General features: G+C 42.9%; 2 protein-coding genes across 7 annotated transcripts in view; one reads left to right on the top strand and one right to left on the bottom strand.

Moving 5' to 3' along the window:
* The window catches only part of RNF112 (ring finger protein 112), a 131,958-nt gene that overhangs the window by 48,821 nt on the left and 60,654 nt on the right, over nucleotides 1-22,483 (top strand). The window contains exon 2 of one of the 6 annotated variants that reach the window (XM_029606863.1): nucleotides 3,893-4,097. The exons of 3 other annotated variants lie outside the window; for them this stretch is intronic. Coding sequence is in view for 1 of the 3 variants with exons in the window: in XM_029606861.1 (XP_029462721.1) it covers nucleotides 13,220-13,234 (15 nt within the window). In the remaining 2 variants the exon portion in view is untranslated. Of the gene's footprint in view, nucleotides 1-3,892; nucleotides 4,132-13,179; nucleotides 13,235-22,483 lie in introns of those variants that run through there. 2 more of the 6 variants (XM_029606865.1, XM_029606861.1) reach the window with 2 other exon arrangements.
* LOC115094135 (microfibril-associated glycoprotein 4-like) overlaps nucleotides 1-22,483 on the bottom strand; it is a 94,213-nt gene that overhangs the window by 52,096 nt on the left and 19,634 nt on the right. The gene's annotated exons all lie outside the window — the stretch shown is intronic.

Here is a 22,483-nt window from a genome sequence, read left to right as displayed (position 1 = left end):
TTTTCAGAGGAGTCGTGCAATGTAACATACTATCATAGCAATTTTCAAAAGTCCATGTATGCATTTGTGGATGAGTTTTAAAAGAGTTGCTCGCGTTAAAAGGCCCATATATGCGAGTATATGGGCACATAATTTAAAACTGGCAAATTATGTGCGTGCGTGCGCTCAAGAGAACGCGTGATAAAAAAGGGGAGAATTTGGGACGGGTCAGGGCATTCCAGGACGGGACCAACATTTATGCTCATAAATCCTGATTTTAAAACCAGCGAATGCAGCATGCATTTACTTCTGTTCTTGTTCAAGTGTAAGTCAGAATAAAACTCATAGCCAAAAACTGACCGGGTGAGGGGCCTGCAGGCTGAAGAACCAGAGGGGGCTTGATGACCTAGAGAGAGACTGGGCAAACTGGTGGAGTAATTGATCAAACTGGTTATTTCCTTCACGTGTGCATGTTTTAAAATCTGCTGTCTTGCACGTGTAAAAGCCGCTAAGTCCTAAGGAGAGAGACGCGAATAATGTTTCCTCACGGAACTGCTTTGAATTAGGAGCACGCATATGCACGCTATATGTACACTTGCATGAACAATTTAAATTTCCAGCGTATGTGGGCGCACGCACTCTCTTTTTAAAGTTACCATCTTAAAGTAGAATAGATTGTAGCAATTTTCAAAAGCCTACTTACATGGGTAAGGTGCATTTAAGCATGGTTTTAATCATGCAAATCCTTTTGAAAATTACCCCAAAGTATGTAAATTTCCCCAAAAACTTTCCTCGCCCAAAGTAGTAGGTGTAATGTGCAGCTAGTTTTCATGGGATAATCTTCAAGGAGAACTTATATGCATAAGTTTGCTTTGATAATTGGTTTAACTTAAGGCCCACAACAGCCTGCAAATTTATGTGGACTGTAATAAAATTACCCCCTTGATATTTCATTTAAAACTTTCAGAAGTTACCTACTTCAGTATTTAAAATAAAGGGTTTCCCCCTCCCCCCCCCCCACCCTTGTCTGCATTTCCGTCCCCTGTGGTATTCTCAGTCCGTCCTCTTATTTTTATCTTGGCCGATCCCCTTACTCCTTTTGTTGGTTCTCCATTCCTTCCCTCTCCTCCTTTCTTCATCTCTGCCACCTACTCCTGGGGCAATTCTGCACAAACCCCCCCCCCCCAATTAAAACTTCTGTGCAAAAAAAAGATACACATTCTGTTCTCTGTTGCTTTAGGCTCCAGGCACTGGCAGCGAGAATCATCCAGGCAGCCCTATGTGCTCAAGAAATAGACCCCTTGCTATGGAGGGCGCAGGGCAGGTGCCACCTTTGCCCATAGATAAAAGCAACCCAGTGCTCCCTCCAGCTGGATGTCGGTCACTGCTCATAAGAAACATAAGAAATTGCCATGCTGGGTCAGGCCAAGGGTCCATCAAGCCCAGCATCCTGTTTCCAACAGAGGCCAAACCAGGCCACAAGAACCTGGCAAGTACCCAAACACCAAGAAGATCCCATGCCACTGATGCAATTAATAGCAGTGGCTATTCCCTAAGTAAACTTGATTAATAGCTCACCTCAGTTTTCTCTTACCACAGCCCTGGAAGGGGGGGAGAAGTGGCATCGGCATGTGAAGGGCATCAAAATTCTGCCAGCTTTGTTTAAATAACACATTCCAATCACTGTTTTTTGAATACTGATTTATAGTTCAATATAGAAAAAAATGTTATTGCTTAAAACTGCATAACTTTTGATTTTTTTTTGTCTGTACATTTTCCCCACTGAAAGACAGGGACCCTCCCCCGCAGATCACCGAATCCCTCCTTAGCTTTCTACCGCACAGGCTTGACCCTCCCCAGCTTTTGCCTCTTTTTCACTTGAACTCTCCCCAAGCCTGAAACCCTCCCCCCATCTCTCTCCACCTCAAGCTCCGATCCATACCCCCCCCCAAATCCAGCTTTCTGTCCTACTCCCTTTCTGTGCTCCGGCTCGACCCCCCTTCCCCGCCAGCTTTCTCTCCTCTCTCTCTCTCTGCCCCATCAGACTCGCCCCCTTCCCATTTCTCTTCCCATCCTTTAGCAAGACCCCCCCCCCGCTTTCTCTCTTTCCCTGTCCCCTCATCTGCTCGCTCTTTTTCCGCTCTTCTCTCCCCAAGCAAGTCCTCCATCTCTCTCTGTCTCTATCCTGTCCACCCCCGTCCACCCCCCGCATGCTCTTTCTCTTTCTCTCTCAGGCTTCACCCTCTCTGTTCCCTCCACCATCCTGGCTGTGCAGGCTGCCTTTGCCATTGCTGCTCCTCCTCTTGCCCTCAGATGCTGTTGCTCCTGCATTCTGGTCCCTGCCCCAAATTCTGCAGGGCAAATGGGGGAAATCTGTGCAAATTCAGTGCTGCACAGAATACCTCCAGGAGTAACCATCCCTGCTATCTTTCTCCTACATCTACACTCTCGCTTTCATATCGCCTCTCGCCATTTTTCACTTCTCTCTGTCTCCTGTGAATCGCTCACCCTTTATCAGATACTATTTTATCTATCTCCATCTTCGCCTTCCCTCCAACCTACATCTCTCACTCTCTTAATCTGTCATGACCCTCCCAGGCTGTCTTTCTCTCTTCTTCCCCCTTGACCCCATCTCTTTTAACCTCCCTTCCTTCAGCGCTCTCTCACCTTTTATCTCCATCTCTCTCAGCTTCTTCCCCAGTTCTATTCTTCCAGTTCTCTCACCAGGCCAATTGCCAGCCTTCTCGTCCTCCAATCCCCCCACCAGTTTGAGCCATGGAATTCTTTCTTCCCCCAGCCCTCTCTTCTCCCCTCCATCCCCAGTCCCATGCTGCAAACTCACTCCCCAGTCCTCTTCCTCTTAACCCTGAGTTTATTCCACCATATTCCTCCTCCTCTTACCACTGCCAACTCAGTCCTTAGCTCTCTGTCCCACTCTCTCACTGCTCAATTCCTGGTCCTCCCTGTTTAACCTCCCCCCAGATCATCTCTATTCCCATTAGTTATATTTCTGGTTCTCTCTTCTCTTCCCAGTCTCTCCCCTCCCCCCCCCCCCACTTCCCACCAAAACATCTCCATTGCTGTTTCCTCCTAGCCCTATATCGCCCTTAAATCCCCAGTCCCACCATTTCTCCCCTCCCTTTCTTGCCCCACTCTCCTCACTCCTCCCCCTTCTCACTGTGTCTGGTGTCCAGCTACACATTTCCAAGTCCTGCAGTAGGAACCCACGTGGTGCTGGCAGGTCCCATAAGAACAGCTCAGGATCTGTGAGCATCTCATGGTCCTACTGCAGGACTCGAGCTCCTCAGCTTATGGAGAAGAGAGGTGTGTGGAAATGAGGAGACATGACTGGGCATGGGGAGGTTGGTGAGAGAAGCAAGGGAGAGTTGGGGGAGGAGCTGTAATCTTGGTGTGTTCAACTACAGCACTGGTCCATCAGGAAATGTAATCGGATTTATTTATTTATTTTAAAAAAAAAATTGTATTCCACACTCATACATAGTATTGCTCGAGGTGGACTACATTTAAAAACATACATAGTTTTTAAAACAGATGGAAAACAAGATTACAAAGACATGCAGATTTCTGCGGCTTACTAAAAAAAAATATACAAAAAAAAAACAGATCAGTGTGCATGGTCTTTAAATGCCAAGTTCCTGGGAATACGGGTTGAAGGCTTGTGACAAAAGAAATGTTTTTAGAGCCTTCTTAAAGGTCTTTGTACATGTGGCAGCATCCAATTGATCCAGCATGGCATTTTATATTCAAGGGCCAGACACTGAAAAAGCTCTCTCCCTTGTTATATTCAGGTGTGCCAGCTTTGGGGAGGGGATGTCAGGCAAATGCTAGTTTGTTGATCGCAGCTGCTGTGTGATATTTTATAGCCTCGTCCCAACCTCCCATGCTTTTGCAGCATTTCCAGGCTGGCTAACCGGGGGAACAGATGACCTGACCTGGGAAATGAAACCAGATTCTTCGCATGGCAAATCATAGCACTGCTACTTAGCCATCAGGCTGCCCTCCAGACCTTATTTTACAACTCCCACACCAGTACATCCTGCAGGAAAACAAGGACTAGACTGCCCTGAGAAACCAATCACCTGATCTTTTGGAAGCAGGTATTTGTTTTCTCAGCCTGAATAGTGTTTAGAGGTGAGTTGATGGGGCGTAATAGATAGGATAGGAGCAGTGAGTTTTTAATTTGTTTGCTTTGCTAGTTTGCGTATCATATAATGGGATTTGGTTTGGAAGAGGTTCATATTCAAAAGCATATAGCTGGCTAACTCAGAAGTTAAATCAAATCAAGAGCAGAATGACTGCTCTATCACTGAAAGTGAAATATTTCTATTTAATTTATTTGGCAAAAAATGTTTTTTATTACTTCCATGGTTAATTCATATACCTACACTCAATGTAGATATATTTATTTTCAAAAATTGTGAAACTACCTGAAAAAATTTTTTTTAGGAAGAGTAGAAGGTTTCATATATAGTGTAGGTGTCCCCACACCAATATGTTACTGGTTATAATCATCAACCTCCTACCACCTCCGAATTGATTTTTGTAAAAATATTTGATGCAACGTATTCACAATAAAGTCCCATAGGGGCGGTCATGTTTGCCGTGTTAAATCTCTATTTGTTTTCACCCTGTCTTACTCTAATTGGATGTGTAGTGCGACCTATATAGATCTTTGGACATAGGCATACAATAGCGTAGATGACATAGTTTGAATTACAATCCGTATTAGATCTTCTCCAAACTCTATATTTTGAGACTGGATCCTCCCATAGTACTCCAGTCAATGTCTGGGTGCACCAGCTACAATGGCCACACATCTGATGGCCTGTGACTGTTTCCGCTGTTACTGATGTATTGAGTTGAGCATGAACTATTTTATCCCTAATGTTCCTGCCACATGCCATGGCAAACATTGGAGGCTCTTTAAAAACATCATGGAGAGAAAGGATGTGCCAGTGGCGTTTGATGGCAGTGATGATAGTTCCAACTGCTGTAGATTGTCGTAATAACACATGTCAATCTGGCCTCTTCCTTTTTTGGTTTGTACTGTAATAGTGCCTGTCGGTTGCTAAATTTGACTCTCCTGTGTGCCCAAGTGAAAAGGATCAATGTGTGGAGAGAGACGAAGAAATGGCAGAAATATTAAACGAATACTTCAGCTTGGTGTTCACTAAAGAGGACCCTGGAGAAGGACCGTCGCTAGTTAACAAGAAACTGGAGGGGGGTGGAGTAGATGTAACTCCATTTACAGAAGAGAATGTATGGGAACAGCTAGGAAAACTAAAAGTGGACAAAGCCATGGGGCCTGATGAGTTTCATCCCAGGATACTGAGGGAGCGCAGAGATGTGCTGGCGGGTCTGCTGTGTGACCTGTTCAATAGATCCCTAGAAACAGGAGTGGTGCCGAGTGATTGGAGAAGAGCAGTGGTGGTCCTGCTTCACAAGAGTGGGAGCAGAGAGGAGGCTGGAAACTATAGGCTGGTTAGCCTTACCTCGGTGGTGGGAAAAGTAATGGAGTTGCTGCTGAAGGAAAGAATTGTGAACTATCTACAGTCAGAAGAATTGCTGTACAGTCAGAAGAATTGCTGGACCAGAGACAGCATGGATTCACCAGGGGAAGGTCCTGTCAGACAAATCTGATTGACATTTTTGATTGGGTGACTAGGGAATTAGATCGAGGAAGAGCACTCGATGTCATCTACTTGGATTTCAGCAAAGCTTTTGATATGGTCCCGCATAGGAGGCTTGTGAATAAAATGAGAAGCTTAGGAGTGAGTGCCGAGGTGGTGGCCTGGATTGCAAACTAGTTAATGGACAGAAGACAATGTGTTATGGTAAATGGAACTTACTCTGAAGAGAGAGTGGTGTTAAGTGGAGTGCCGCAAGGATCAGTGTTGGGGCCGGTTCTGTTCAATATCTTTGTGAGCGACATTGCGGAAGGGATAGAAGGTAAGGTTTGTCTTTTTGTGGATGATACTAAGATCTGCAACAGAGTGGACACGCCGTAAGGAGTGAAGAGAGTGAGACGGGATTTAAAGAAGCTGGAAGAGTGGTCAAAGATATGGCAGCTGAGATTAAATGCCAAGAAGTGCAGAGTCATGCATATGGGGTGTGGAAATCTGAAAGAACTGTATTTTATGGAGGGTGAAGGGCTGATGTGCAAGGAGCAGGAGAGAGACCTTGGGGTGATAGTGACTAGCGATCTAAAGTCGGCGAAACAATGTGACAAGGCGATAGCTAAAACCAGAAGAATGCTGGGCTGCATAGAGAGAGGAATATCTAGTAAGAGAAAGGTAGTGATGATCCCCTTGTACAGGGTCTTAGTGAGGCCTCACCTGGAGTACTGTGTTCAGTTCTGGAGACCATATCTCCAAAGGGACAGATACAGGATGGAGGTGGTCCAGAGAAGGGCGACCAAAAAGGTGGATGGTCTTCATAAAATAACTTATGAGGAGAGATTGAAGAACCTAAATATGTATACCCTGGAGGAGAGGAGGAGCAGGGGTGATATGATACAGACTTTCAGATACTTGAAAGGTTTTCATGATCCATGGTCAACAACAGACCTTTTCTATTGGAAAAAAATCAGAAGAACTAGGGGGTCACGATTTGAAACTCCAGGGAGGAAGACTCAAAACCAATGTCAGGAAGTATTTCTTCACGGAGAGGGTGGTGGATGCCTGGAATGTCCTTCCGGAGGAAGTGGTGAAGACTAAAACTGTGAAGGATTTCAAAAGGGCATGGGATAAACACTGGATCCATAAAGGCGAGAGGATGGGAATGAAAAGAAGAGCCATGGGGGTGGCTTGCTGGAATGGAGGCTACTACCTGGTGATTACTACCCTTACTCAATAAGCCTTTGCATGGTCAGTGCAACTCCAACATTGCTCTCTGCTTCAACGGCAGGGGGAAATGTGGAAAAGAGGATTTGCATTCAGACAACAACCAACAAGGACTGAACTTCACAGTCTGGGTAAACAAATAAGCGTGGGGGTAGCTTGCTTATTATGGCGGTTACTACCCTAAACCAACTAAGCCTGATACATCACTTTGAATGCATATACAGTGTTGCTCTCTGCTTCAACGGCAGGAATAAATGTGGAAAAGAGGATTTACATTCAGAAAACATCCAACAAGGCATCGATCTGTGCAGTCTGGGTAAACAAGCATCGGGGTAACTTGCTTGATGCGGCGCTTACTACCCTTAACCATTAAGCCTTATGCTCAACTTTGATGGAACTCCAACATTACTCTCTGCATCAATGACAGGGGATGGCAGGAAATTTGAATCAAACAGTTACCAACAAGAGCCCTGAACTTGGTGGTTGGTGAAACAACAGATATGGGAAAATAAGTGTGGGAGCTTGCTGGGCAGACTGGATGGGCTGATTGGTCTTTTTCTGCCATCATTTCTGTGTTTCTATGTAAGACACAAACACATCTGCTCTTGGAGTTATGTGAAGCAAAATAAGCTTGACCAACCCAGCCCCTTCTAAGCTTAAAATACTCAGAATCAGAAAGACCTGTCTCCTGCAACAATTCAATTTGAAAACACTGCTTCTTCAGATATTGAAAAAGTACATTTAATTGGTGAAGGCAATCCTTGCACATTCAAAGAAATACAAGTAACATCATTAACCATAATCCCAGTAATTCCAAATAATAAAAATATAATCCCAAATAGAGCCCAGAAATTTCTGAATACAGAATTCACAAGGAGTTTCCAAAGATAGCCTTTTAATAAAGACAACCCTTCTAAAAGGGTCTTCCAAACTGAAAAAAAAAAAAGTTGGCAACTTGTGCATCTCAAAAATTGCTTACAGTCTTATATCATTTTCCAGTTTCTAACCAAAAAACAAAACTCCAACAATCCAACAGAATAAGAGACAAACAACCCAACCTGCATCCCAACATATAACTTCATCCTAGCATGTTCAAGCATCTTGCATGCATAGTAGGGAACACCCCCAATACTGCAGAACCAGCCACCAGGTATAGGGACCCTGAGGGAACTGCTAGCCAAATTCTCCCAAATACCCCAAACTCACTTCAGAACCAGAGCACAAACCACAGCTTAAAGTCCTCGTATCCCCCTAGCACAAACAAATATAGCAAAATAACAAAAAGTCCCGTGTTAAGACTAAGTCAAGGGCAGAGAATTTTAAATAAAAAAACGCCAAAGAAAAACATTGAAGACAAAAAATTCCACATAAATTGGCCCAGCAATAATTTTTCTCCATGAATATCAATGGATTCAATTCTAAAGCAACTAGAAGTACCTCAAGTCTGAATTTAAAAAGCAGAAGATTGATCTTCTTAAAAAAAGAAAAAAATTACACCAAATAAGAGACTTCTATTGCTCCTGCCACTAAACGTAAGGCCAGTTAGGGGTCACTAAGAAGGAAGAAGTCAGCCATTTCCCTGGTCTATGCTCAGACTTCTTAAAAAAGAGTTTTGCATTTTTTATGGATTAAAAAATGGACCCTTTACTCCCACTTTTTCAGTTCTTTTTTTCACATCCTGGAAGCTCTGCCGATTGTGTTGAAGATCCTCTGGGAAGAAAAAAATAAATCCTGCCATCCATGGTTCTTGCATCCAAAATTCTACACTTGTTGGAGACGTTGTGCAAAAGCAGAATAGCAGCTTTGGTTCTACTGCTGCTTGCCAGGGCTGGAGCCAGCACCCTGTGAGCTTCTTAATTTTAAGTGTGCAGTGTGCAATGTCCAACTTATGGTAAATAGGCCTAAGATCCATTTCAATAGAAATTCAACCAGATCATTCCCCTATGATCTCTTGCGAAGACTAATAATACAAAAATTGTTCCTTCACAAGCAGTTTTCTAAGTTGTCCTGCTTTTCCACCAGGAATTTATGACTGTGTTCGAGTTTTTCAGTTTTCTGTATGGCTGCTGTGAATGAGTCTTCTAACTCCGAACACCCAATTCAAGTTTGTCCAGGTGTGCCAAATTTATCTCCACCGCCGAGACAATTCTGGACAACTTTGTCAACTGTGAGGTCCATATTCAATCACTGTCCGGATAACAAAATTAGCTGGATAACTTTGGAGGTACAATATATTCAATAGTGCAGCTACACTATTGAATATAACTGGCTATCTCATAGTTAGCCAGCTAACTTTATCTGGCTAACTTTAGGACAGTTCTTTGACCTGAACAGACTTAGCTAGCTATGTTATCTGGCTAATTCTGAATATTGGAGTTAGCTGGTTAACTTAGCCAGCTAACTCAACTCTTCCCACTTATGTCACCTGGAACACCCCTAATTTAGCCGGCTAGAATTTAGCTGGATAAGTGTACAAATCTTCATTTAGCAGGATAACTTCTACGTTAGGGCAACAAAGAGGTTAGACACCGTGAAGTCCAAAAATAACCTTTTTATTGAGTGGAGACAAATAATTCAAACAAAGCGCCCGACTCCGGCCGAGTTTCGCCCGTCAGGGCTGCCTCAGGGGCTACAACAATAAATACATAACAAATAAATAAATGAAACTAAAACTAAATAAATATATAAAAAAGGGTACTAAAATTACATACACACTAGATAAAATTATAACCTTTAAGAGATGAAATTTTGAAATAAATTTTTCTACCTGTATGAAGAGGTTCCTTTTGTAAATACTTTTGTGAAACAAACTTCATTACGCATCTGTAATTCAATAATTGAAATTGTGCATTAAAGTAAAAAGGTCCTGTATACAAATATATTTTATGAAATTAGTGATTGCACATGCTATAGATACAATACTATATTTTCAATCAAAAATAGAATAAAAATATATTTAATACAAAAACACAAATAAATATACTTTAAAAGCTTAGAAATAGCATTGCACCAAAAAACAGTTGTTATATTAAATACATAGAGATGTTAAATATTTATCTTTGGCGTTAAAATATGTAACTGAAAACAAATGATAGCTATGAAAAATATCGTGGTTTATCGCATAAATGAAAAAGACACGGAAAAGAAAAAAAAGAGAAAAACAATTATGCTGAACGCTACATCTTTATCCAAGAACTTAAAACCTAGACTGAAAACATTTAATGTTAAGGGCTGAGTCATACAAATGAATGAAGCATTTTGAGGACGCTGAAAAAATTCAAGACCGTATAACTACGAATGGCTAATATATAATGGAAAGATAACTAAAAAGCACTTTCTTACTACGGCAAAAACGTTGTGGCACACACAGTCAGCTCAGGTAAAAGACAAAAAACTATTTCTAAAAAAACTTTGAATGAGATGTCATTCAAAGTTTTTTTAGAAATAGCTTTTTGTCTTTTACCTGAGCTGACTGTGTGTGCCACAACGTTTTTGCCGTAGTAAGAAAGTGCTTTTTAGTTATCTTTCCATTATATATTAGCCATTCGTAGTTATACGGTCTTGAATTTTTTCAGCGTCCTCAAAATGCTTCATTCATTTGTATGACTCAGCCCTTAACATTAAATGTTTTCAGTCTAGGTTTTAAGTTCTTGGATAAAGATGTAGCGTTCAGCATAATTGTTTTTCTCTTTTTTTTCTTTTCCGTGTCTTTTTCATTTATGCGATAAACCACGATATTTTTCATAGCTATCATTTGTTTTCAGTTACATATTTTAACGCCAAAGATAAATATTTAACATCTCTATGTATTTAATATAACAACTGTTTTTTGGTGCAATGCTATTTCTAAGCTTTTAAAGTATATTTATTTGTGTTTTTGTATTAAATATATTTTTATTCTATTTTTGATTGAAAATATAGTATTGTATCTATAGCATGTGCAATCACTAATTTCATAAAATATATTTGTATACAGGACCTTTTTACTTTAATGCACAATTTCAATTATTGAATTACAGATGCGTAATGAAGTTTGTTTCACAAAAGTATTTACAAAAGGAACCTCTTCATACAGGTAGAAAAATTTATTTCAAAATTTCATCTCTTAAAGGTTATAATTTTATCTAGTGTGTATGTAATTTTAGTACCCTTTTTTATATATTTATTTAGTTTTAGTTTCATTTATTTATTTGTTATGTATTTATTGTTGTAGCCCCTGAGGCAGCCCTGACGGGCGAAACTCGGCCGGAGTCGGGCGCTTTGTTTGAATTATTTGTCTCCACTCAATAAAAAGGTTATTTTTGGACTTCACGGTGTCTAACCTCTTTGTTGCCCTGACGGCGTTCTTAGACAACCTACCCTCTTGCTTCATCAGTCAGTAACTTCTACGTTATCCAGCTAAATGCTTTTGAATATGGACCTCTCTAATTTCTAAGTGTGAGCCTAGTTTCTTAGAAATATTTACTGATAATTCTTCCATTGTTTCCTTAATAGTCTCAACAGCTGTCAGTGACGAAACTGAGCCAGATCAAGCCTCCTCATCCAGAGCCTGATCTGCAGCTGCCACAGCTGTCTCCTCTTTCTTTGTCTTTCCTACTTTTTTAGGTTTTCTCTGCTCAGCCCATATGTTGGGTACAGAGTGCTTTACTTGTTCCTTAGCCATTTCTGAATGTAGTTCAGTGTGGGAAAATGTTCTGAAAAAAATGTTTTAAAGCAATGAGGTAGCAGAGTGTATATCATCTGGACCTGGTGATTTGTTACTCTTTAGTTTGTCAGTTTGCTCTTTTATTGTAAGGGTCCATTGCCAGGTGCTTTTCCAGCCTGCAGGTGGTGCTGTGGGCTGCCTGAATTGTCTGTCTAGTCCTCCCAGCTCTGCGCTCCTCACTTCCCTCCTGTGGCCATCCTGTTGCCTGTATAGGCCTGTAGTTATACTGATACAGTCTCAGCAGTCAGTTGCTGGAGCTTGATCCTATCTTCTGGTCCGTGTACTCTGGCTTCGCATCTGTTTCCAGAAAACTGCAATTTCATCAACTTCTGTATACAGCTTCTTCATCCAGCGCTCCTGGCCCCCTGGATTTCTGATTAGTTCCTGCTCCTTAAACTGTGTCAGGCCTTTCACTCCTTGTCCATGTCAGGGGCAATCCCTGTTCTCATGACTGGCTGGCCACCAGCACTGGAGAGCTCAACCTGAAAGGAAGGTGACTGGCCTAGGCAGAGGTCTATCTACCATTGTTGGCCTTGTTTCAATTCCCCTGGGACTGATCTCTCACTTCTGGGACAACCTGCAGACTACAACATCATAATTACATCGTCCCGGTTCACCATGATTTGCTTCAGTTCCTCTGAATCATCACCCTCAAAACCATATCCCGCATAGGTATCTCCCTGATACCCTTCTCTGTAAAGACCAAAGCAAAGCATTCATTTAGTTTTTCTGTTATGTCTTTCTCTTTCCTGAGCACCCCTTTACCCCTCAGTCATCTATAGGTCCAACCAACTCCCCCACAGGCTTCTTGCTTTAAAAATACTTGAAAAACACTTTATTTTGGATTTTTCCCTCTAAGTCAGTCTTCTTTTCAAATTCCCTTTTGACCTGCTTTATTAATGTATTATTTTGGCTACCGCATGTGCAAATTATTATGCTGATAACGTTTCTTGAATTTGAATTAGACAGAACATTAATAAGAGCGAAGGTATGGCAGAGAAGGGGAACTTAATGTAAGGAGGTAGATATTCAAACCATAGCCAGTTAGGAAAGTTTTTTTGGATAAATATATCTGGCTAACTTAGCCAGGATATTAAGCAGTGCGGCCTTGCCACTGAATATACCCGGACAGATTTAGAGTTAACTGGATACATTTATCTGGCTAACTTTTAGACCTGCTCAACAGCAGTTCTAACTTATCTGGCTATCTTAGCCAGATAATTCTAAATATTGCTACTTATCCAGTTAAGTGCGTAGCTGCAGGCTTAAAAAAAAAAAAAGTTGCCCTGCCCTTTCACAGCCCCCACCCGCCTGAGCTATAAATAGAGGCCTCTGCTGGACCTTGCCTGCAGCAATCCTCTGCTCCTCTCAGAGTAATCTTAAAAAAAGTAAATTTTACGGTTCTAGCCTCCCCCGCCCTCTCTCCAGGACTGACAAAAGTTGCCTTCTTGGGCCCCCTGCCACCCTCCTGGTATCTCTAATCTGTTCATCTTCATGCCAGATCTCGGTAGCAGTCTGCTGCGACCCAGGCCTGGTGCTTCTGTGGTTGCTAGGGGAGATACTCCGGAAGTGTAGGCTTCCAGCATAGCACTTCTAAGGAGCAGTTTCCCTAGCAACCATAGAAGCGCTGGGCCCGGGTCATGGAAAGCTGCTTCCACAATCTAGGCTGTAGATGAGCAGATTAAAGGTATTGGGAGGGTGGGGGAAGGGAAGGGCCTTATGAAGGCAACGTTTGCCAGGACTGGGCAGCAGGCGGGGGAGGGGGAAACTGGCACCAGGCCCTTTAAATATACTTTTTTTTAAAGATGATTTTGAGGGGTGTGTGGAAAAGGGGTTCTGCAGGTGTAGCCTGGCTGGGCCATATATTTCTAGCTTGGGTGGGTGGAGGGCCGCGAAAGAGCCACTAGGTCCACAATTTTATTTTTTAATCTGCAGCTCGGCACTTAACTTTAGCCTTAAAAGGCTATATTAAAAAAAAATGTATCCAGTTATCGGGTCACTCGAGCCAGATAACTTTAAACCTGCTAGCAGGAATGTTTTACGTTAGCTGAATAGCTTATTTAGCTAACTCCAAATATTGGACTTAATCAGATAAGTTTGACTGGCTCAACCCCATCCTGGAACACCGCTCCCCCCAGCATGCCCCTTTCTTATTCGGCTAAATCTTAGCCGGATAATTAAGGGGAATATTTATAACTTGCCATTTTGTCAGGTAACATGCGAGTTATCCAGCTAAATGGCTTGAATAGTGATCTTTTAAGTTTCAAAGTCAATTTGACCAGCTTGAATCTTGACCCTCACCCAGACAATCAAGTTCATCAGAGCATGGATAGACACCTTAGAGGAGACAGAGCAAGGATTATTCTCATAGCCCCAACTTGACCGCATAAAATGTAATATCTGTTCAGCCCCTGATCTAGCTGGCGGTGTCTTCGACTCTCACCACCCAGGAAGTCAGAAAACTCTGCCACCCAAATCTTCCATCCTTGGGCCTTATGCAGTGGATGTTGAGCACACAGTCATATGTTCTTTGCTGCTTCTCAAGGCTGTGGAGGATATTCTAATTTAGGCTAGAAACATTCCACCAGGAAGTCCTAAAGTTTCAAGTGGAAGAGGTTCTCTGTATGATGTGAGATTAGTCATAGACCACTTCTCTTGTTGTCCACAAGACCTACTTTAATATCTCTTCTTCTCATCAGGCAAGTTGCATCTCAGTGCAATCGCGACATCACCTGTCAAGTTGGTAGACCTGAAGTTTCTTCTTTGGAAGATATTGTTCCATGTGGCCGTCATTTCAGTTTAAAGAGTGAATGAATTACAGGCTCTAGACTCTTTTTCTCCATACCTTCAGTTTTTTCACAGCAGATTTGTCCTATGCACTCAGCCTAAGTTTCTTCCAAAAGTGGTGTCTGAATTCCATATCAAACAGACAATTGTGCTACATTCGGTCCTTCCAGTGGATCCCATTTCACTAGGGAAAGGATATTGTTTAGCATCAGAAACCTCAATTGTCCAATTTTATTAAATTTCCCTAATAAATCCCCTGCTGAGGAAGCTTGCTCTAGTCTCTCTGTGCAGCTGCAGTAATGACAGCATCTAAACATTTCTTGGTGCGTGACACTCGGCAGAGCACTCAGTTGCGACCACTTGTCTCGTTTTTCATATCAGCATGAGCTTTGGAATGCAAACTCATGTCGAAACAACAGCCACTGACATTTCAAGGATCCCCAAAGTTGCAGCTATCACTAGAAGGAAACTGTCTTGAGGGTTGGGGCTATATGTGGAAGAATACAATATTGTACTGGAGGGGTGGCCTGCATCTGTCTGATAGAAGAACCAGGATCCTAGCTGAACAGTTTAGATTATACATCAACAAGAATTTTAAACTGGCTGAGGGGTCATGGTAGATGGAAGCTGATTAAATTGGACTGTCAATCCCAGATAACTGGAACCGGTCCTTTAAGGCATTCTGTGGATTCTGTCTATATACTCTGTCACATGCCCTCCCCTTCTCAGCTCACCTTTCTTCTGATGAGCACCAATGCTCTCTCCAAGGAGTGACTAAGTGCTTGCACATTTTTTTTTTTTTTTGTGAGCAACAATTTTTTTAAACTATTTGACCGCCAGTATTAGCATAGCACAAAAAAGAATTTGTGAGCAACCATGTTAAACCTGTGAGTGATGCTCCGAAATGTATGAGCAGTCATTCACACAGTCAATTTAGAGAGAAATATGGTGAGCACGTGCCCTTACTAGGGTTAGTCCCCTGGAGCAAGACTCGTCTTTCTCCTTAAGGAGGGAACAGTGGGCTCCCTGTCTTTGTCTGTTCTAGGATAGGCGTGACAGGCTTGCTGGGCCCTATGATATTTCTCTATCTGACCGAGTTAACCATTTTGTGACCTTATGCTGGAGTATTCTCTATAACTGTTTCTAAACAATAAGAGTAGCTAAGTTTCTTCCTTCAATGTCTCCTCCTTGGTCAGTTCATTCTTGGTTCTTGAACGTTTGGTTGTGTACAGTTTGATCCAGAGTGATGGGTTATGAGCTGACTCTCTAGAGTTCCTTCCCAGAACCACTGGGTGTGGAAGTATTCCTACTTCTATGTTGGCTTGTCCAGCCAGCATTGTCAAAACAACTTGTCCTGTTGGATATTGTTGTCAGTTCCTATGTATACAGGCAAGCATTGCACGTTTCTTATACTTCTTATAATTTCTCAGGGCTAGATCCTTTCTAATAAACATTTTACCACTCCCTGAGCCCAGCGAGCCTTGGGTAGAGATCTCATCTGCTAGCACTGAAATACCAAACCATTGAATCCTGAGTTAGCAATATCTTCAAAATTGCAAGTAGGAAGCTTCATTTCATTGCATTCCTATTCTCTTTTCATCAAGTCAGGGACAGTCCTTGGCCGTATGTGCCTTCTGTCCACAATCAGGCCAATTCAATAGAGTGCGCTCAGCCAAGCGCACTGTTTAACCTGTGGTTGGATGTGGGTTTTGGACGAGCATCCATAACCCCTTATTCTATAAGAGGATTAGTGCGTCCAAAATGCGCGTCCAACTCCCCATGAAACTAATAGTGCTCATCGCGTGCAAATGCATATTGATGAGGCTATTAGCTATTCTTCTCGATTTAAAAAAAAAAAAAAAAAGTGCGCTCAACATGTACATTTTTATGCTCAGAAATTAACACCTGCCTAAAACTTTTCTGTACTTCTTGACTTAATATCGTGGCGATTATTAAGTTGGGGGGAACAAAAAGGACGAGAATGTTTAAAAAAAAAAAAAGAAAAGAAAAGTGTGCCGGCAGTAAGGTTAGGAAAAGGGATGCTCAATTAATGAGCCAGGTGAACATTCATTTGCTTACTCCTTTCAACCAGGCAATCCTTGGCAAAATAACCCCATGACACACAGTTAAATCATGCCGGAAGCTCTGAGAGTTGTGGTTGCAGTGCAAGCTTAACACGGTCCCGATCTGAGTTCTGTGACAGAATGTTGATTTTAGGAGTTCAGTGCTCCAGCCCCTGAGAGGGCTTCTTCATGGAGCCCTTGGTTCCTAGTGAGTCTCGCTTTTCTTGTACGAAGAATGGTTCGCCATTAACTGTGCTTGGTAATAAGTGTCAGCAATTTCTATGGCGGACACCAAAGTGATCTTGGAGTGTTGGCATACCCATCGTCACATAATGGGTGTAAGGCCTCTATAAATTGTTCTAGGAGGAGAACTTTGGCAACTTCTGGGCCAGATTTTTTTTCCGGTTGCAGCCATCTCCACTCAGGATCCTTTTAACATGTGGAAAAGATTCCAGGGAGTCTCTAAGTTAGAGGCTCCTGTTCTGAACCATTGCCGGTAGGCCTTTGGGGGTAACACCCGCTCTTTCGAGGACTGCCGCTTTAATGGCCTCATTCATAGCTGGCTCTGTCATCCGGGTTGACAACTTGGAAGGCAGCTTGACTGCTGCTTATAAACAGGTTACATAGATAACAAGTCCAGGTATCTTCTGGCCAGGCTGCCAGTCAGGTGGTTTGTTCAAAATTCCTCAAGAAAGAATCTGGGTCTTCTGCAGTCATTTTGAGCATCACCATTGGCAGTGAGGGTAGCTTAGTCATGGCCAGTTGTATCGCCTGGCTATTTGGGTCAATGCCATCTTTTGCTGGCTATATTCTAACAGTGCCTGCTGCTAGGTTTTGTGGTTCCGTTTGTAGTTGCTGTTGCCCTGCAACCAGGGCTTTCGGTATTCTGTTTCAATTCAAAAGGTATGGCAATATGAAAAAAGAAAAGTTTTGCTTTACTCCTGGAGTTGGGGAGGTGAAAATGTGCCTTCCTTTTAGAGCAGAGGAGGGAAAAGAAAAAAATTCCTGCTGTTAGGCCTTGACTATGCAGGCAGGGCTACCCCCCCTTGGCCTGATGTAACAAAATTCTGGCTGCTCCTGCAGCCAGACCCCTGAAACAAATGATAGAAACATTTCACCTCTCCTTTTTTTCCCCCCCTTGAGGTGAAGGTCTTCAGTCTGCGCTCAGTGTAGACCATGAAATCCCACTTCTACCACCTTATGTGGTGTAGCGTAAGTGGACAAGGCTTAGGAAATGTACCAGAGGATAAAATGGAGGCTGGACTCTTAACTGGTTCCTTACACAGGTTTTATTATTTAAATAAAACAATAGCAGGAAAGGACTGCTTACCTTAGCAGCTTTTACAGCATTCACATGTAGCTTGTCTTAACCTAGACTTGGTTTCCATGTCCACCTTGGGGCCTCCTAATCTCCTGGGGCCTGCCTGCCTTATCCCTTGGTGAAGGGTAATTTCCTCAGCCCATTAACCCTTGCTAGGCTGTTTATTAAGGAGGACCGGTCCAGATACCCATAACCGGTCCTTTAAGGCATTCTGTGGACTCTGTCTATATACTCTGCCACAGACACACCAACCTCCATGGAGTAGATACTGTGGATATGGATTCATATGGTCCAAAGAAAAAATAGGGAAACACTGAAAGCTCTACCAGGCTCTCTTCCAAATTTTAAAACAAAGGTGGAGAGGGGATGGAAAGACACATCAATTCATAACAATGAATCAACTCCCTTTGGGGGTAATTTTCAAAAGGATTTACACGAGTGAACGTAACTACTATTGTAGAAATTTTCAAAAGCCATTTACCTGATAAAGAGCACTTATGTGGGTAAATTCTATGGATAATTCAATAGCATATATTGTAGCAGTTTTCAAAAGCCTACTTACATGGCTAAAGTGCATTTACACGTGCAAAACCCAATTTTAAGTGTATAAATGCTTTTGAAAATCAGATCCTTTATGTACACTTGCAAGAGAAGGGAGAAGTTAGTGTGGTGCGGGCAGCCAGCTCAGTTTGTTACCTTGATTGCCACACGTGGCTACCAGAGCTGCTCAACTGCTACTGCTCTCACCACTCGGAGTGAGTCACAGTTTCAGTGTCTTACACAGCCTGGGGTTAAGATAAAGGCTGGAAGGACAAAGGGGGAGGAGCTGCTGCATGCGCTGCACACAGTGAGACCTGGCTATCCGAGCCCTGCATGCTGCCCTTTAATCCCTGTGGTCAGGGTGCTATAGCTAGGAAAGAGAAGCATGCTTGCCTGCACATTTTCTCAGAAAGGAACTCTTGCATGTTTGAGCCACTGCTGGTGTTTCTTGTTGCTGCAAGGTGCTGAGGGCAGAATACTGATCCGGATCTGAGCATCGGGCAGTGATGACTCTTTTGGTGGCACACCTGAACTGGCCATTGGCACACCAGTGTGCCATGGCGCATTCATTGGAAACATTGATCTAGGGAATAAGATTGCAAACTTGCAATTCTTAATGACGAACGCAGATCTAGATATTATGGTAGTTGCAGAAAATTGGTTCAATGAGACTTTTGACTGGGACATAGCATTACTGCGCTGTAAACTTTTCAGTAAAGACAGTATAAGCAGAAAAATGGGAGGGGTTCCACTTGGTTGCATATTGAGTAATAATAAATAAATGTTCATAAATAATATTAAAGTAATAGAAATGTTGGGGCATATAGGGAAAGAAGGAGGAACTGCAGGATACATCTGAAAGGGGAGATAGCACTTCTATCCATACTGAAGTGTCGTACAGTCTTCCAGCACAGATAAAAGCTGAGAGATCTAGTCAGACATATATAAGAATGCAAGGAAGTTGAAAAAGCTGATGGTAATTTTAATCTGCCAGATCTTGTTTGGACTATCTCATCTTCAGGATCAGTTAGGAGTAGAGAGATCTGGGTTCCCTTCAAGGGGCGCTCATCAGGCAAATGGTAATGTAACTCACACAAGAGGAGACAATGCTGGATTTGGTACTTACAAAAGGAGAAAGTGTCTCTAATGTCCAGGTCATCAGATGGTACGGTTTACTGTACGGGGTGGCGAGGGCTTATTCAGGATTTCCTCAGGGCTCAGGCCTTTCTCCCTTGTGGTTGAATATTGGCATGCGCTCTGAGGCTGATCTTTTTCAGGAGCTGAGTATCATTGCATACATTTATGCAGATGGCATCCAGCTCCTGGTGCCTATAGATTCAAACAGAGCTGAAGCTGTGGACCTGCTTAGTAGATATTAATGATAAAGTTTTCCTGTTGGACGGACACTAGTAAGTTGGTCCTGAAATTCTTGGTGTAGGGAGATTATTTGAAAGTTTGGGGATTCAGATGGTATGGCCTGTATTGTAGAGATTTCAGATAGTGTTAAAAGCTTGGGGGTCGTGTTAAGCTCGTTTCTCTTTGGTATTGCATGTCTCTCGGTGGTCTCGGCGGACCCTCCTACAATTGAGAGAGGTCAGACAACCGAATATGAAAGTGAAAGTCCTGGATTTCAGGAGCACCAATTTTGTTAAAAAAACAAACAAACAAAAAACCCAAAACAAAACAGAGGAATATCTTAACGAGGGGCTGGCAAGAAAAGGACAACAAATCTTCATGTTAGGAAAGTAAATACAAAGAAACTTTCCAAAAAGATGGCTGAAAAAAATATGGGCAGCAAAGATTCACATTCAGGAAGTACAAAGGATCCTGGAAAGAGGGGCTCAGGGAAGAATATTGGTAAAGCTGAAAGAGGCAGACTTTGGGGGGTGGGGAAAAAAAAGGATAACTGAAACAGTAGAGTGAGGGGAGCAGATTGTTTCATGTATTGCGCAGAGAGGAGGAAGTACAGAGGCGGGATTGTAAGACTCAGAGGAGAAAAGGGGGTGGGGTGATGAGAAAAAAGCATGCATGCTAAATAAATCCTTTTGCCCAGTATTCACTGACGGGCTGATTCAGAAAAAAGTGCGGGAGAGCCAGCGAGCGCCCGCTCTCCCGGCGCGAGCACAGGCCACTCTCCTGTGCACGCGATTTAGTATCGGCCCGCATACAAATGAGGGCCTGCGGTAAAAAGAGGCGCTAGGGTCACTAGCGCGTCCCTAGCGCCTCCTTTTTTGACAGGAGCGGCGGCTGTCAGCCGGTTTGTCAGCCGATACTCAATTTTGCCGGCGTCGGTTCTCGCGCCCGCTGACAGCTACGGGTTCGGAAAACGGATGCCATCATAATTGAGCGTCCGTCTTCCAACCTGCGGGCTGCCGGCCGATTTAATTTTTTAATTTTTTTTTAAATTTTGGGGCCTCTGACTGACTTAATATCGCTATGATATTAAGTCGAAGGGTGTACAGAAAAGCAGTTTTTTCTGCTTTTCTGTACACTTTCCCGGTGCCGGCAGAAATTAATTTCTGAAGGTAAAATGTGCGGTTTGGCTGCACATTTTACTTTCTGTATTGCGCGGGAATAACTAATAGGGCCATCAACATGCATTTGCATGTTGCGGACGCTATTAGTTGCGGGGGGGTTTGGAAATGTTTTCGATGCGCTATTACCCCTTACTGTACAAGGGGTAAAGCTAGCGCGTCGAAAACGCGCAGCCAAACCCGGGCTAACAGTGCGCTCCACCGGCGTGCACTGTACTGTAACAGCCCGTGAGGAAGGAATTGGAGGAGGACTATCATTTGGCGACATTGGTACACATGGCAGTGGGGTGCTCTGCCATTTGTGGAAGAGTTTGTGCAGAACGAGCAAAAGTGAAAGTGGACAGAGCACGGGCCCAGATGTGATGCATCCTAGGATATTGAGGGAACTCGGATCCCTTCAGCAGGTAAAGAAATACCTTGCTCCCAGCCGGGGTTTCACAGATTGGGGGAAGGGAGCTGATTACAAAGACGGGGGGTGGGGTGGGGGGGGGGGGGGGGAGCCAGGTTTAAGGAAAAAAAAAATCCCGGGGAAGGAATGGGAACGGCGGAGGCCTGATTTTGCGAACTCCTACAATATTGTTTTTAGCCACTTTGGAGGGGTTTGGGGGGAGGTCTCAGCCCAGCAGGGCCATTTATTAAGCTTTATTTAATTTTTGAACAGCAGCTGCCTCTAAAGGTGGCAGGGGATTGGGGCAGGGGATCTGTGCAGACCCCTGGGGTTTTTTGATGGCTTTTTGGAGGGGAGCTTACTCAGTCATCAGTCCTTTAAGATGGGGCTCTGGGGGCATCGGGATGTGCATTCATTTCTTGATGCTCCCGGTGAAAGTTAGCTACATCTCTTGAGCTAACTCTTGATTTATAGCTAACTTCAGATCAAATAACACGGCTTTTGATTTTTTTTTTGCCAAGCTGCATTATTTGATTTTCATTGTTTAGTGTGTTTATAAGCGAATCAGCTCATTTAAGTTTGTGTGGTGCCAGGCCTGGAATAACGCAAGGTATTTCAAATACCCCATGTCAGCCTTGCGTTACGCCATTTACCGTGCAATAAACATTATCACATGACATGGTAAATGGCCTAACACAACTTAAGTGAATGAGCCCTATAGCCAGTTACATTATAAATTTATCTGGCTACATATAGCCAGATAACTTTAGGTGAATATATTCAGTCAGGCATGTATCCCACTGAATATAGAGGACAAGTTATCCAACTAACTTTAAACTGCTAACTTGTCCACTCTCTGGCTTACTGAACATGGTCTTCACAGTGCCCCTTTGATAAGCATAGGTGGTAGGCAACAGTTAATAGGTATTATTCAGAGATTATAAGACCAAAAAAGGTGATTTCTAAACCAACTGTAGCAGCAGAAAACAATTTGAAAGAACAATTTGCTATTGTATTCTGGGGAAGACAGCTTTGAGAACAGCTGACACTTTTATGGTGCCAGATTGTAATCATTTTTGTTCATTTTTTCATGAGCAAGCCCATAATTTTCAGAGTTCTTTGAAAGACAAGGCTGTGTGCAGCAACTGCCTGTGGGCTCCTATTGAAAACCATCTGGTAAGGACAGTGGGATGTTTAATTCGAGCCTAGGGACTCACCAGCTATATAATTGGAGATGATGTACAGCTGATTGTACCTGTTAATAAGAACAGCATGCCTACCAGGGGATATCTCAGTGTGTTTA

This window comes from Rhinatrema bivittatum, chromosome 6, assembly GCF_901001135.1.
Source record: "Rhinatrema bivittatum chromosome 6, aRhiBiv1.1, whole genome shotgun sequence".
Taxonomy (NCBI): Eukaryota; Metazoa; Chordata; class Amphibia; order Gymnophiona; family Rhinatrematidae; genus Rhinatrema; species Rhinatrema bivittatum.
The sequence above is the reverse complement of the archived record's forward strand: the minus strand, read 5'-3'. Positions and strand labels throughout refer to the sequence as shown.